We start from the raw sequence: 16,435 nt of genomic DNA on the forward strand, positions 1-16,435 counted from the left end.
TTCTCTGTCTGCCAATTCTTTTCGATACAGTGACTCAGTATATTCTTTCCATCTTCTTTTAATACTTCCTGGATCATTTAATATTCTGCCTAAAACATCCCTGATTATAGCAACTCGAGGTTTGAATTTGTTCTTCAGTTCCCTGAGCTTAAGAAATGCTGAGCGAGTTTGGCCCTTTTGAGTTTCTGACTCCAACTCCTTGGAGTTTAGTGTGAGACTAGCTAATTCCTTTATGAATAGGCTAATAGACCATATTCATATATTCCTCCCTCCTCAATGGCCAAGCCAAACTCAATTACTGGGAAAGCCAGTTTGAACAGTACACTCTTAACAACACACACTAGACAGGGAAAAGTGCAGATCTGCTGGGCATATGGTCACTATGAGTCTTCGGCCTGTTGACACACTGTAACTTACCAACAATTACAGGAAAATGAAGTTTTATCCACTGTGTAATCAAAGTGGCTTTCCTAGCCATCAGCTTTGACCTTTCCCACATTATTGAAAAAGACTATGTTAATGATGTGGAATAAGAGAATAGCAAGCAGCTTTTGGGTGAGAATATTCAAAGAAGGAGTGAAAACTACTAATAAAAGAGTTCTGGTGGCCTAATCGTAAGGAATTGTGCTGGCAACTCAAAAATATTTGGTTCAAATCCACCAGCTGCTCTACAGAAGAATGATGGGAAATATCTTCTTAAGTGATGAATTGCCTCTGAAAACCCGCTGGAAGATCAGCATTGGGTTACTTATGACTTGATGGTAAAAACCAATGAGTTACTCTTGCCACCTTGTCACATTTAAATTGAACAAGTTTAGAGTCAGAAAGTGACACTATCACCATGAGAAAGAAGTGCAGAGTCCAGCACATCTTTTCAATCTACATGCAGAACAGATCATTTGGGAGGCTGGGCTTTATGAGGAGGAATGTGGCTTCTGGATTGGAAGAAGACTCATCAACAACCTGCTTGATGAAGATGTCACAATCTTGCTTGTTGAAACTGAACAGGACCTGAAGTGCTTGCTGCAGAAAGTCAAGAACTGTAGTCTTCAATATAGACTGAAGCTCAACATGAAGAAAAAAATTATTCTTACCACTGGGCCAACTGACAACACCATGATAGATGAAGAGATTAAGTTTGTTACCAATTTCAGCTTGCTCAACTCCACAGTCAACACTCTTGGCACCAAAATTCAGGAAATTAAAAGACTAATTGCACTGGGGAAAATCTGCCAGGGAACTCTCCAGAGTATTCAGAAGCAATGAAGTCAGTCTAGAGACTAAACTTGCTATCCATCAGATAGCTGGACAGTGACTAAGAATAACAAAAAAAGTACTGATGTCTTTGAGTGGTAGTACTAGAGAAGAGCACTGAACCTCCAAGAGAATAAATAGGCCTGTCTTGGAGAGGGTGAAACCAAGTTTCTTCTTAAAGGCTAGGATTCTGAAGCTCAGTTACACATGCTTCGGGTATGTGGCAGGAAGGTCTAGTCCTTGGAGAAGGACATCATACTTGGACGGTGGAGGGACAACACAGGAGAGGAAGACCCAAGACGAATGAGAGGGATTAACACAATAATGGGGATAATGGGGATAGGAGTGTCAGAGTCAGTAAAACTGGCTCAGGGCATGGTAGGCTTCAGAGCTGTGGTACCTAGGGTTACAATGAGTTGTAGGCAACTCTACGGCACATAACAATAACAACAAGATATCGTAAAATCATATTTTACATTTCTAAGTAGTATCAGGGTTGCAAACAAAATATACTCTTAAGTTTGTTTTTGAGTATTACTTATAGGTCAATCAGAACAGGTCCATGTAGTGCTACTCACTCAGCCTAACTTTAGTGAATGAAAATCTTTATAACTTCTCAAAGCTTTTATAAACATTTTAAAGATGCATGCACAGCAAGGGATAGTGACTATGATAATGATAAATATGTGGCAAGTTGAGATTGTTTTAACTGTTTTAAAGTGAGGAAGAATGACATTACATTAAATAAATAACAGTAAAGGGCAAATCTAAATTGCCTGCAAACTTTCAGGACAAGAAGAATCATCAGGGTCCTCAATTCAATGATAAGTAATGTTGAAAAGATTGTTGTTGTTTATTTGTTTATTTCTTTGTTAGGTATTGGTTACGCTCACAATGCTTTTTCTACCAATAACAGTATCTTGGCATAAATTCACCTGAAGACTGAAATTCATTTCACTCATAATACCACTTAAGTTATTCTAATTAAAAGAAAGTCATCATACCATTTAACGATACCATAACAATCCTTAATAATATCTTGAAGGACAGCACGATAAAAGAGTGATTCAGTCGACACCTATGAACAGAAAAACAGAGATAAAAAATAATAAAAATTAATTTTAAAGAGTTTAGACTCCACCTTTTTGTTAAACAGAGAAGAAAATTTTATAATTTTTCAATTTTGAAATTCCAAGGTTATCTTGAGCTTAATTTTCCATCGAGAAATTAATTTTTCAAGAATATAAAACAAATGAGTGAGAGAGAAAAGGCAAAATGAAAAATAAGCTATTGTCCCAAATGGAATGGTTATTAGCTAAAAATGAACAAATAATAAACTTTCAACACTAGTCAAATTACCACTGGAGTTTATAGATCAGAGTCAAGTGAGAAATAGGTTGATCAGATGTGAATATGGCATGATCAAACCTAACCAATCGCACAGGTCCCTAGGCAGGGCTCCTCTATGACCAGTCTCATGAGACTGGGCACCAATAAAAAGCAATGTTCACCGGAAGCTGCCCACTTTCTCTGCTGACCGTCTGCCGAAAGGTTTGGGTCCATCCCTGATGTTTCAGGGGTACTTCTTCCTCTCTCTTTCTCCCTTTGTCCCCTCTTCTTCCCTTTTCTCTTTAACTCCTTCATATGTTCTATCTTTATACCAAACATGCCTTGTTTACACTAACTTAATACAACTTTTTCACTTTTTGTGCTAAATTACCACTGAATTTAAGTTTGTTCATTTATTTACAGTCACTTCACTCCCTCGTGAGAAGTATTATCAAGTGGTGAAAAGATAAAAAAAAATTCTAGATTTTGCATGTTTCAAGATGAATTGATACAATAACTGCGGTAATGGGGGTAAATGTGTTGGCAACAGTGAGACTGGCTCAAAATAGGGCAGGATTCAGAGCTCTTGTACATAGGGTCTCTATGAGTAGAAGGCATATAACAATAACATGAGTCGCAGACATATAACAATAACGACAAAAACAAAATTTTAATTACTGACTGAAAGTTGAGCCACATGAGTGAGTTTTGAAATAAACAAAAGATAAAATTCACCAAAACTCCTTTTCTAGCCTCACAGACCTTTTGGTTTTGATAGCACAGGAAAATTCATCAAACATAAAAAATGTTAATGATAAAAATCTAACTTCCATGAAGAGTTACTGGAAACAAAAAGAAAACTGAGTATATACTAAAACTTTCTGGTAGATACAATCATAAGAGTACCTGTTGTTATGTGCCATCGAGTTGCCTGTGAATCACAGTGATCCTATCTACAACAGCTCTGAAGCCTGCCATGTCCAGAGCCTGTTCTACTGACTCTGACACATCTAACTCCATTACTCACTCCAGTTACTGTGTCAGTCCATCTCATCCAGTCTTCCTCTCCTGCACTGTCCCGCCACCCTTCTGAGCATGATGTCCTTCTACAAGGACTGGTCCCTTCTGGCCATGTCCCCAAATTATGTGAGACAGAACTTCAAAATCCTAACCTCCAAGGAGAGGTCTAGGTTTTTTGTTTTTGTTGTTGTTTTTTAGGTAATAGGTTTTGCATAGCACAATTATGTGTTTGGGATTCCCATTCTTATCAATATTAGCTATAATTTTATATGATCAACACAGTAAAATGCCTTTGCATAGTCAATAAAACAGAGACATTCTTTCTGGTATTCTCTGCTTTCCGCTACGATCCATCTGACATCAGCAATGATATCTCTGGTGCTACAGCGGCTTCTAAATCCAGCTTGAACTTCTGGCTGTTCTTTGTTTATGTACTGCTCTTGCTGTTTTTGGATAATCTTCAACATGATTTTGTTTGCATGAAGTAGTAGTGATATGTTTGATAACTTCCACATCCTGTTGGATCATCTTTTATTGGTAATGAATGTGTCAGTTAGCTGTCTGTGTAGCTGTCTTCCAAATTTCTTGGCACAGACTGGTACACATGTCCAGGGCTGCATCTATTTGTTGAAACACGTCAACTGGTATGCTCTCAATTTGGCTTTGGTTGCTTAGTGTTTGGAGCTGCTCTGGTAACCCCGAAGCACAAGGTTCTCAGCAATTAGCTGCTTTGAGAGGAAAAGATGGATAATTTCCTACCATGTGATTTACTAGCTCTGAAAATCTGCTGAAGGGTTAGCTTTGAGTTTTTTATGACTCAATAACACATAATAACAAACTTAAATTACCAATGTACAAATAGGAAACACAAAATGAAAGTTGACCAAACTCCCTAGACAAAAATACAACAGATGAAAAAAAAAATCATGTAAAAAGCAATTATTAAAGTATATCTAGGCAAGAACATTAATACAATAGGTGTAGGCTATTGTTGTTTTTAGGTACTGGTAAATTAATTACAACTCACAGTGATCCTTTGAAGACAGACTGGAACTTTTATCTTATCCTGTGCCTTTCTCACTGTCTCCACTCTGCTTATACTCACTGATACAGTCACTTTATCAATACTTCTTATTGGAGAATCTTCCTCTGTTTTGTTGACCCTCCACCTTTGCAAACATGATGCCTTTTTCCAAATATTGGCCCTTCCTGACAAAATGCTTGAAGTATGTGAGACAAAGTTTCACAATTCTTGCTTCTAAGGAGTACCTTGGTGACACTTTTTCAACACAGACTTGTTTGTTCTTTTAACACTCCATAGTGGTAGTGTCACAAACTCTAAAATTGACTTTTCTAGATATTATGTTAGCTACAGTTTGGGCAGGGGACATGGTCTCCAGCTACCTTCACTGCAGACAGACGCATGGTCTTGCAAATCATCAATAGCCATGGGACCTTACCCTTCTGCACCTCTGTCATCTCCCAGTGAACAACATGGCTGGGTAGCTCATCAGACTAAGAAAAGAATGAGTGCAGTTAAGTTTCTGTGTGAACCTAGAAACTGGCAGGTTGAAGCTGAGAAAGTTATTCAGCGGAGCTCAACCTAGAACATCTGATGCTCATGGCAGCCTAGATATGTTCAAAGCAAACTATATATATATATATATATAGATAGATAGATAGAGAGAGATAGAGAGAGAGAGAGAGAGAGAGAGAGAGAGAGAGAGAGTGTGTGTTATTTTAGCCTCTGATATCTGGATGGTTCAGTAAGTAGCATGACTGTGGCAACAGCTAATACACACAGAGCCCTATCAATTTAAAAAATTAAGAAGAATGCTATCAAGGACAGCCTTGGTGGTTTAATGGTGATGAATCCACCTGCTGCTATGCAGGAAAAAGATTAGTAGTCTCCTCTTGTGAGACCTACTCCCTCTGAAATCCTGTTGAAGGCTCAGCTATGGGTTGGTTCTGACCCACTGCTACATAACAACAACAGTATTAGGAAGCAATTAACCAAAAGGCTGCAATAATAATTCAAGGGAGATAATGAATCGTGAACTAGGGAGGTGGAAACAAAGGGAAAGGGAGAGATTAACAAAGGTTGATGGGATTTTAGAGTTACAGTTGAGTTTTAGAGTTGATGGCTGACTGGATGTTAGTAATGGAGGGAATGTAAGAGTTGATGATGATTGACATTCATTATGATTTATGAAAGTGAAAGTATGATAGTGTTATTACTGAATTAAAGAAAAGATGTAGGGAATACATTTGATGTACAGTGTTAGTCATGAATGTGTTAGACTTGTGACAGGCAGAAAAGCAAATATGAGATAGAATGTTGGCTTTGAATAAACTGAGTATGAGTCATGATGGCAGTGAAATGTAAAATATCTGGAAGCATGAGTTTATCATTCCACTATGTAATGTTATATAAATAACTCATCCACTGCCTTTGAGTGGGTTTCAACAAATAATGACCTTCTGTTGCATTTCCGAGGCTTGAAGAAGACTGCTTATCTTCTTCTCATGAAGTTAGCTGGTGGATGTAACAAACTGCCAAGCTGATATGTTGATAGGTTAGCCACTATACCACCCAGCGATTCAGAACAGTGGTGACTAAAGACAGAAAGAAATTATTCAAAAAATCCGTATAAGATTAACCTTGTTTGGTGCCTATGAACAGCTAATCTGAATCTTGTCCTGTCCTGTGCCATCTCATTATATCTGACATACTCGAGCCCATTGCTGAAGTCACCATGTTAATCCATTCTTTGGGGGTGTCTTCCTTTGTTTGTTGATCTCCATCTTTTCAAGTATGATGGCCCTCTCCAAGAGATAGCCTCGCCTACCTATGTGTCCAAAGTATGAGATATGAAGCTTCACAATCTTTGCCTCCAAAGAGCACTCTGCACTTTTTTTCTAGACATATTTGGTTGCTCTTTTAGTTTCAATGGAATATTTAACACTCTTTCCACTAATACAATCAAAAAGGTCAATTCTTCTGATATCTTTATTCATTGTCCAGCTCTGTAAAGCATAAGGTGATTGAGAAGACCATGGCCTGAATTAGGCACATCTTAAGTCTTCAAACTAACATCACTGCTCCTCATCATTTTGGAGAGGTTACTAGACTTGAAAAATGGAATGTCTCTTGATGTCCTGACTGCTGGTACCAAGGGTATTTATTGATTGTTGATACAAACAAGATGAAATAATTGATAGCTTCAATCCTTTTTCCATGTATCATAATAATGATTCTCAGTTTTGGGAAGGACCTTTGTTAATACTGGTGTTGAGATGTAATCTACAATGAAGGCTGTGGTGCTTGATCTTCTGCAGCAAGTGTTTCATATTCTCCTTCAGTAAGCAAAGTTGTATCACCTGCATAATGCTGGCTATTGGTAGGTCTTTCTCCAATCCTGATGCCACATTCCTCTTCACAGAGTCCAGCTGCATAAATTATTTGCTCAAAATACAGATTTAATATAAATGGAGAAAGGATACAATCCTGATGCTTACCCCCTGATTTTACACCATTCAGTATTCCCTAACTCTGAATGCACAACAGTCTCCTAGTCTAGGAATAGATTTTACATGAGCATAATTATGTGCTTTGGGATTCCCTTTCTTCTCAAAGCTAGCCATAACTTATTGTGATCCACATAGTCAAATGCCTTTGCACAGTCAATAAAACATAACTAGACATTCTTCTGGTATTCTTACTTTTAGCCAGGATCCATGTGACATCAGCAATGTCAAAATGTTAATATTAAGAAGGGAGCTCATCAGGGTTGTATTCTCTCTTCATACCTACTCAATATGAATGCTGAGCAAATTATTAAAAGAGCTGGACTCTCTGAAGAAGAATGTAGGTTCTTCTTCATGGCATCAAGATTGGAGGAAGTCTTACCAATGACCTATGTTATATAGATAACACAATCTTGCTTGCTGAAAGTGAGGAAGACTTGAAACCAGTTGTTGTTGTTGTTAGGTGCCGCTGAGTCATAGATAACTCATAGCGACCCTATGAATGAAAGGCCTGAGCACTGTTCATACATAGAGTCTCTGGAGGCAAGCCATTTCGGAAGTGGATGCCGCTTCTGCTTCCAGGATTGTTTTAGTCGGGAATCTCCAGCCAACACTGTCCACCACAGGTACCCATTACCATGTTTGGCACATCACTGTCACAGTGTTCAGCATCACAGCAATCGCGAGTTACCTCTGTACAGCAATGCACAGACCAGTGCTATACCACCTAGAAGAATGTTTGACAGGAAAACAATTTGAACCTGGCCCAAGGGTCACAGGCCCAAGGGCCCTTTGGGGCTGAATGCAGCCTCCTGCCTTAAACCCTAGACTAAGCCTGGCATGCCTCGCTCCTGGGGGCAGAGCAAACCTGCACATCAAACACAAGCCTGGAAAAGCACTCGACTCGAAAAGCTTACCATAACCTGTGCTCGCACCACGATGCTCCCTGTGGCAAGGAGAAGTCACAGAAACTCTGAGAGAAGCCAACCAGGAAGAACATGGCTGTCTCCTCTCCCCACTTCTTTGGGGCTTAATGCCGCCTCCTGCCTTAAACCCTAGGCCAAAAACCAAGACAAATAAAAACAAACAAACAAAAACAACCCAGCCTTCAATATGAGTTGCACCTCAATGTCAAGAAAGCAAAACTTCTTACCACTGGATCCACAGGCAACATCATGATGGATGGAGAAAAGACTGAAACTATCAACAGCTTCATCTCACTTAGATTCACAATTGACATCCTTAATACTAACAATCAGGAAATCAAGAGACATACCACTCTGGAACAGTGTGCAGATAGGGACCTACCAAATGATTGAGGAGTAATGATATCAGCTTGAGGACTAAGGTACATCTAATTTAAGCTATGGTCTTTCTGATCACCTGCTATGCATATGAGAGTTGGACAGTGAATAAGGATGACAGAAGAAGAATCGATGCCTTTAAACTCATGTTGGAGAGGAGTGCTGACCATCCTTGGGCTGCCAAAAGAACAAACATATCTTGGAGAGGGTGCAACCATAGTGCTCTTTGGAGGCAAGTATGATGATAAGGCATTGCCTCATACTTTGGGCATGTTGCTTGGAGAGGGACATAATGCTCACAAAAACAGAGGGTTGACAAAGGAGAAAATTAGACCATGTGAATTGACTGCCACAATGCACTCTAATGTGTTATGAAGTATGAGGATGGTACAGGATAGGACAGGGTTCAAATGTATTGTTCATAAGGATTGCTATGGGTTGTACTTGACTCAATGGTACCCAACAATAACTAACAACAACAACAACAACTTTGCACTTTGAAAGTCTGCAGGCAGGGACCTTGGAAATTATTGAGGAGAAATTATATGTATGATGTATGAATACAGAAAACCTGGAAATTTTAAAAAAGAAAACAGAATGCATGAACATAGACATTATAGGTATCAGTGAACTGAGATGGACTAGCATGGGTCACTCTGGTTCAGATAATCATATGACAAGCTATGCTGGGACTGAAAACTGAAGAATTGTGTTCACAGTTAAAAAGGCCATTTCAGGATCCATCCTGAAGTATAACTCTGTGGGTTATAGGATAATATTCACACACATAAATGGAAGACCTGTTAATACAACTACTACTCAAATATATACATCAACAATTAAAATAAAATAAAAAAAAAGAGGAGGCGGAGGATTTCTACTAACTTCTACAATCTAAAAGGGACCAATAATAATAATTACTGATGACCAAAATGCAAACTTCGGAAACAATGAGGAAGAATGCTACTTGAAAAGTACAGATTTGGTAAAAGAACAGAGGCTATAGATCAAATGATCAAATTTTATATACTCAATGACTTCCTCATCACAAGTATCTTTTTTAAAAAATATAAAAGGCAATTTCACACATGGACTTCACCTGATGACTGCGTAGGACACAGAAAGGCAATATTTGCAGAAAGAATCACTGGAGAAGTGCAGTCAAAACCAGACCAGGTGCCAACTGTGGAGAAGATAATCAATTACTAATGTGCAAGTTTAAAAATATTCCATAGGAAAGAAATTTGATCTTGAGTCTAATATGATTTTGAATTTAAGAATCTATTTCAAGAACAGGTGTTAGGCTTTGAACACCAATGATCGAAGACCAGAGAAACTGTGAGAAGACATTAAAGAAATAATTTATGAAGAGAATAAAAGGTTCACAAAGACGGAAGAAAACGAAAAAGTCAAAATGGATGTCAGCCCGCCCGGGGTGTCGGCGGCGCGGGGAGCGGGGCTGAAGCGGCGGCGGCGCTCAAGTGGCGGAGCGGGTGGCCGCAGGCGCCTCCGCCTCCATGGCTGTTTACCCGGCTGCATTGTGGGAGTTTGACCTCCGCCGCCGCCAGCCGCCGCCTCAGTCCGCGCCCCCGCCACGCACGCCATGGGAGCTGTGACTGACGACGAAGTCATCCGGAAGCGTCTCCTAATTGATGGGGATGGTGCTGGAGATGATCGGAGAATTAATCTGTTGGTGAAGAGTTTCATTAAATGGTGCAACTCTGGATCCCAGGAAGAGGGATATAGCCAATACCAACGTATGCTGAGTACACTGTCACAATGTGAATTTTCCATGGGCAAGACCTTGCTTGTATATGACATGAATCTCAGAGAAATGGAAAACTATGAAAAAATTTACAAAGAAATAGAATGTAGCATCGCTGGAGCACATGAAAAAATTGCTGAGTGCAAAAAGCAAATTCTTCAAGCAAAACGAATACGAAAAAATCGCCAAGAGTATGATGCTTTAGCAAAAGTAATCCAGCATCATCCAGACAGACATGAAACATTAAATTAGCAAAATATTACACTTTTCTTTTTGCAGGGAATTAGAAGCTCTGGGAAAAGAATTAGAGCATCTTTCACATACTAAAGAAAGTGTTGAAGATAAGCTGGAATTGAGACGGAAACAGTTTCATGTTCTTCTTAGTACCATCCATGAACTTCAGCAAACACTAGAAAATGATGAAAAACTCTCAGAGGTAGAAGATGCTCAAGAAACAAGCATGGAATCTGATCCTAAGCCATAGACAAGCTAAGGACTCAGTAAGAATATTGAACTAGCTTCATGATCTTAGCATGTTTAGAAATTATTATGGTCTTGAGATATTTACATTTTCTAACAGTGACTTACCATTTTAAATTAATGCACATTTTATTTGTATTTCTGCACAAATAAGGACAGTGAGTTCATTAAAAAGAGGGAAGCAACAGTCAAAAAAAAAAAAAAATGGATGTCAGAAGAGACTTGCAATTTACATTAGAGAACCAAAACAAAAGGAAGAAATGTCAAAGCAAAAGAGTTGAACAGAAGATGTCAAAGGAAGCTTGAAAAGACAAAGCAAATTATTATATCTAAATGTGCAAAGAGCTCGAGTCAAAGAACAAAAGGAGATGAACAAGCTCATCATTTCTCAAGCTGAAAGAACTGAAAACAAATTCAAGCCTTGAGTTTCAATACTAAGAGATCCATAAGAAGATAATAAAGTCAAATAAAGAATCATGGGAAATTTAAGCATTTAAAAGGTGAAAAAGAGGTAAAGGAGCTAGAAGACAAAATGGCATAGAAAAAGTTACAGAGGTTCATGTATGTGCCCACTGACTTGTCCCTCTGTTGCTTTTATTTTCTTTCACATCCCAGAAACTATTATTTTGTTTTCAAATAGATATGGGTTTTACCTTGGGATTAAAAGCTTTCAAAATATGGTCAGAGAGAAAAATCTACTCTATTGCCTCTTTCACTTCCCATTACCATGTCCCACACTGTGACTTCCAGTGCTGATGTAGGGGTTGAGGGTGAAGAGCCACGTCTTGGGCCTTCTCTAATGGCATTACTTTCTAAGTCATAAGAGATTTCTAACTTGTAGCATTATGACAGACCACACTGAAAGAACACAAGTCATATACCTTCTTGAGAGTAGGAAGAGGGGAATTGAAATGTCATGGAAAAGGTGTAGGAATACCACAGTCCTTCTAGAATAACTCAGTAAAACCAGACACATTATATTTTAATAACCATAATAAAAGTTATAACTTTCAAACACATAATTCTTAAATGAAATCACATATCATTTATTCACTTAGACAAAAATCTTTTTATTTCTAAGTTTTTCTTTCTTAAATACTGTTCTTAATATTTCATCTGGCATATCTCATCTCTGAATAGAGTCTCCATTTGCCAGTTTCACATACTGAGTAAGTCATTTTCTATATACCAAAGCCTATGCTTTATCATTTATATCTTATTTCCTAAAAAGAAAAAATCCCCTTCTTTTCCAAGAATGTGGAAATAAGATTATTTACTCTCATAATGGCAGCTCTAGTGGTCTAGTAGTAAGAAGTTGTGCTGCAGTTCCAAAGGCATGTGGTCTGAATATACCAACTGCTCCTATAGAAGAGAAATCTCCTGTGTAATGGAACTGGTCTGTGAAAACCCACTGGTGGATTATCTGTAAACTGGTTATGACTTGAAGGCACTGACAGCAACAGGTTTTATAATGTGCCACTGAAGTTCAAGGCATCTGGACTATATCCTGAAGTGAAAGAGTCACACTGGTACTACAAACAACATATAAAGGTTTTAATATTTTGCTAGATTAGCTATAAGAGATGGAAATGTTAATATTACATGAAAGTTATTTCATAAAAATGGTTGGAAAACTCTTCTCTATGCTTTTGAGAAACATAATGTATAATCGTATAAAAATAATATGCTTTCAGGGACATCTTTAGAGTACTGAAAAATAATTATATCTGTCTGGAAACTAGGGTATGCCTGATCTGGGCCAAGGTCTTCTCAATTACTTGCTATACATCAGAAAACTGGACAATGACTAAGGATGATAGAAGGAGAATTGATGCTTTTGAGATGTAGTGCTAGAGAAGAATATTGAATATACCATGGACTGTTAGGAGAACGAACAGGTTCATCCTAGACCCAGATGTTCCTTGGAGGCAAGGATTCTGAAGCTCCCTCTGACATACTTTGGGTATGTTGCAAGGAGGGACCAGTCCTTGGAGAGGGACAGCATGCTTGAGAGGGTGGAGGGACAGCATAAGAGAGGAAGATCCTAGGTGAGATAGATAGAACCAGTGACTGGGGTAATGGGGGTAAGTCTGTCAGAGATAATAAGATTGGCAGGTTTCAGAGCTACTGTACATAGGGTCACTCTGAGTCTCAAGTGAATTGACCATATGTAACAAGAACAAAAATATTTAAAAACTAGTACAGTAAGATCACACAAAGCCCAAGAAATGTACTTTAAGCAAAAGGAGAAAAGGAATGCATAGAAAAATGCAAACAGACTAGAATAAATTATTGTTCCCAAGTGAGTCTAACTTAATAGGGGCTTTGCAGCTGTTTCCTTAGAGAAAAGCAAGAGAGTAATAAAGTGACTTGCATTGTACATTCTTGGAATAACAAGATTTCTTCATTCTGGTAAGCACAGATGAAGTGAGAAGGAATGGCGTGAACATCTTCCAGGCAGCCTGTGTCTCACTATTCCAGGAATAAACCGGATGTAACTCAGAATTTACTTTCTTGCTTTGTAAGTAATAAATCAACGAAACACTTTAATATATTTTAAAAACAGGAAGATGAAAGTTTATATTCCTTTCCAGCACACATACTATATATGTCTTTTAAAAATACAGTAGAAAAAATTTCTAAGCTGGAAATCAAAGCTTGGCAATTCATTAAGGAAGCTAGAACATAAAACCTGTGCATGGATTATGGTCTCATGTGAGTTTGGGTTAATATTTAATTCATAATAATTTTTCCCTAACTCATAAGATTGACTGTAAGTATGAGCAAACTCTTTGGATATGGAAAAAAAAAGCTATATAAGAGCACTAGGGAATTCTGATATAGGTTCTTTCTTATTTTTGTTGCGTAAACTAAAGCAAACCAAACTTATTGTCATTCAATGTTCCAACCCAGAGCAACAATATAGGGCAGAAAAGAACTGTCTCAGAGTTTTCTATACTATTATGTATTCAGATGGTGACTGTGACATCTTTTTCCTATATGGCAACTGGTGGGTTAAACCAATGATCTTTTACTTGGCTGTCAAACATTCTAATCACTGTGTAACCAAGGTTACTTCACATTCTTAGAAAGCCACTTCACATTCTTAGAAAACCACTAAGTTGATATGTAAAGTTGCTAAAGAGCTGGGCTTCAGAGTCACATACAGACTCAAATGTCAGCAATGTCACCTGTATAGTTTCATCATCTGTATAATGGAATAATAATTGTGCCTATTCTACAATAATAATATTTATGTATTACCCCAATGATGTCTCTCTCCAAGGACTCCAACTTACAAAGTAAGAGAGATATCATGCTGGCAAAGGTAGAGGGTCAGTGAAAGAGGAAAATCCTCAATGAGATGGACTGACACAGTGACTATTATGGACTTGAGCATGATAGAGATAGCGAAGATGGTGCAGGATAGGGCAAGGTTCAAATCTGCGGTTCACAGGGTCTCCATGAGTTCACAGTCCGTTCAACACTCTTCTCCAGCACCACAGCTCAAAGGCATCAATTCTCTTTCTATCATCCCTACTCACTGTCCAGCTCTCCAACACACAGCTCTTAACAACAAGAATGGTACCATAATAAATGAAAAGATCATTGAACAGTTTATTTGTTACATAGTGAGATTTTTCTTAGTTTTAGCTATAACTACATTAACTATAGAAGCAAAACTAGTCTATATATAATGAATATACATTTATTATGTGCTACTATTATTGTAACCATTTCATATGGATTTATTCAACCCTTACAATAATCCTACTCAGAAGTACTATTATTACTCCTATTATTGCTATAATTTCTTTTGTTGTTGTTATGTGCTGTTGAGTTACTTGAGGGTCATAGCAACCCTATGTGCAAGAGCCATAAATCCTGCTCTATCCTGTGCCAACCTCACTATCTCTGACACACCTACTCCCATTACCCCAATCACTGAATCGACCCACTTCATCAAGTGTCTTCCTCTCTAGCACTGTCCCTCCACTCTCCCAAACATGATGTCCTTCTCTAAGAACTGGTCCCTTTTTGCAACATGCCCAAAGTATGCCAGACGAAGCTTCAGACCCTTGCCTCCAAGGAGCATCCCAGTTTCACCCTCTCCTGGATGAACTTGTTTGTTCTCTTAAAAGTCCATGGTATATTCAATACCTACTCCAGCACCACAGCTCGAAAGCAACAATTCTCTTTCTATCATCCCTAGTCACTGTCCAGCTCTCCAACACATAGCACACAACTGCGAAGACTATGGCCCGTATCAGGTACACCTTAGTCTCCAGCTTGACATCACTGCTATAAATTTTACTTTGCTGATTAAAATTAAAAAAAAAAGATCCTACAGTAAAGTTATGACATGTATTTAAAGTCATTAAATTACTAAGTGGTAAAGACTGGCTGCAAAACAGGAGTCTGAGACTAAAGACACACACTTAAACAATATGCTGGAATGTCTTCAAAAAGAGTTTGGTGTTTTAATCAAGTTTTATACAGACACATTGAATGATTTACAAGAATATGCAAACATCTTAGCATAATACATGGCCTAGAGTAAATATTACTTGTTATTCTATTATTATTTTTTTTAAAATTATGTATGTATTAATGCTCTCTGGAAAGAAGAAAAAGATTCCTAATATTAAAGTCCAACAAGGAAAATCTGATAATACTTTAAAAAAAAAACCCCTCCAAACATATAAAAATATTGTCATATGTTTCATGAATCATAAGGCAATTAAATGGATTTTTTTGGCTGCATTTTACATCTATTTATGTGTGCAAAACCATTTGGCCATTACAATTAATGACAAATCTAGTTAATAAAGAAAAAATCATCAAACCACCAAATTGAATGTGTCTTTGGACTGTAGTTAGTAATAAAATGAATGTTATACTTTGTTTATCTTTGCTTGTACGAGTCTGACATTCTCCAACAACATTTTTAAAAAAAATATTTATAGATGAACTTTTTAGGATAATAAGAAGTGAGAAGTTAGTACACGAGTATAAAATGGAAACTTTGCTAGAAGTTTAATTTACTTTGCGTGAAGGTTTACTTCTCTTAAAATAACTAGAGAAAATGTGTAAGTTTGAATGTGCAGGGGGAACAAGACGAGGTGATATTTATTAAAATCCATCAGGCTTTAAGTTCATTAGCAGGTCAAGCATGAAGGACGCTTAAGATAAAAAGTATTGAGTTCATCAGTCAGAGTATAAGTAAACACTTGTACTTACCCCTTGGCCAACTGCAACCCGCTCCAAAGCCTTTAAAAAGAATCAAGACAATGACTGCTGATATATTTAGTCTTATCTTATAAGATTTACAAACACACTGTATAAGGGCTTGTAAAAATGACATTAAAAAAGATTAATTAAGTGATAACATGTAAGTTTATACACTTAAAAGTGCTAATATCATTATGGAATGTTAATTGCTATGCTTCTATACTCTCGAGCTGATTTATAATAGATGAATATCTTATACACAAACATAAACATATCATAATTATAGATACTTCCTAAAATTTAGAAAGAATTTAAAATGGGGGAAAAAAAGAAATGACATATCTATGGCTCTGTTTTAGTATAGCTACAACTGAATAAATCCAAGGCTATTCTTATGTGTGCATATGTATTTCTTTTCAACATTTATTTTCTGCTTTTTAATAAACTTATAATTGCAACATTTATTAAACAAGTGAGCATATTAGTTAGAAATATAGTTCACAAATACATATATTTTCTTAAA

The 16,435-nt window shown here is 37.4% G+C and overlaps 2 protein-coding genes across 2 annotated transcripts in view; one reads left to right on the plus strand and one right to left on the minus strand.

Moving 5' to 3' along the window:
• Positions 1-16,435, minus strand: part of METTL25 (methyltransferase like 25) — a 176,447-nt gene that overhangs the window by 38,111 nt on the left and 121,901 nt on the right. Inside the window, exons 7-8 of the mRNA XM_006882536.1 lie at positions 15,922-15,951; positions 2,259-2,332 (exon numbers count right to left, since the gene is read on the minus strand). Coding sequence (XP_006882598.1) covers positions 2,259-2,332; positions 15,922-15,951 — 104 coding nt within the window. The remainder of the gene's footprint in view (positions 1-2,258; positions 2,333-15,921; positions 15,952-16,435) is intronic.
• Positions 10,039-10,684, plus strand: LOC102870208 (THO complex subunit 7 homolog). Its single transcript, XM_006882535.1, has 2 exons — positions 10,039-10,448; positions 10,480-10,684. The coding sequence occupies exons 1-2, from the start codon at positions 10,039-10,041 to the stop codon at positions 10,682-10,684; spliced, it is 615 nt and encodes a 204-aa protein (XP_006882597.1).

This window comes from Elephantulus edwardii, unplaced genomic scaffold, assembly GCF_000299155.1.
Source record: "Elephantulus edwardii isolate Elephantulus edwardi_28Jun2011 unplaced genomic scaffold, EleEdw1.0 scaffold00021, whole genome shotgun sequence".
Lineage (NCBI taxonomy): Eukaryota > Metazoa > Chordata > Mammalia > Macroscelidea > Macroscelididae > Elephantulus > Elephantulus edwardii.

Excerpts from the sequence above, each read along its gene's own strand:
- LOC102870208 (XM_006882535.1), top strand. The coding sequence starts at position 10,039 with ATGGGAGCTGTGACTGACGACGAAGTCATCCGGAAGCGTCTCCTAATT. Across the intron at positions 10,449-10,479 it reads GACAGACATGAAACATTAAA|GGAATTAGAAGCTCTGGGAA; the intron begins TTAGCAAAATAT and ends TTCTTTTTGCAG.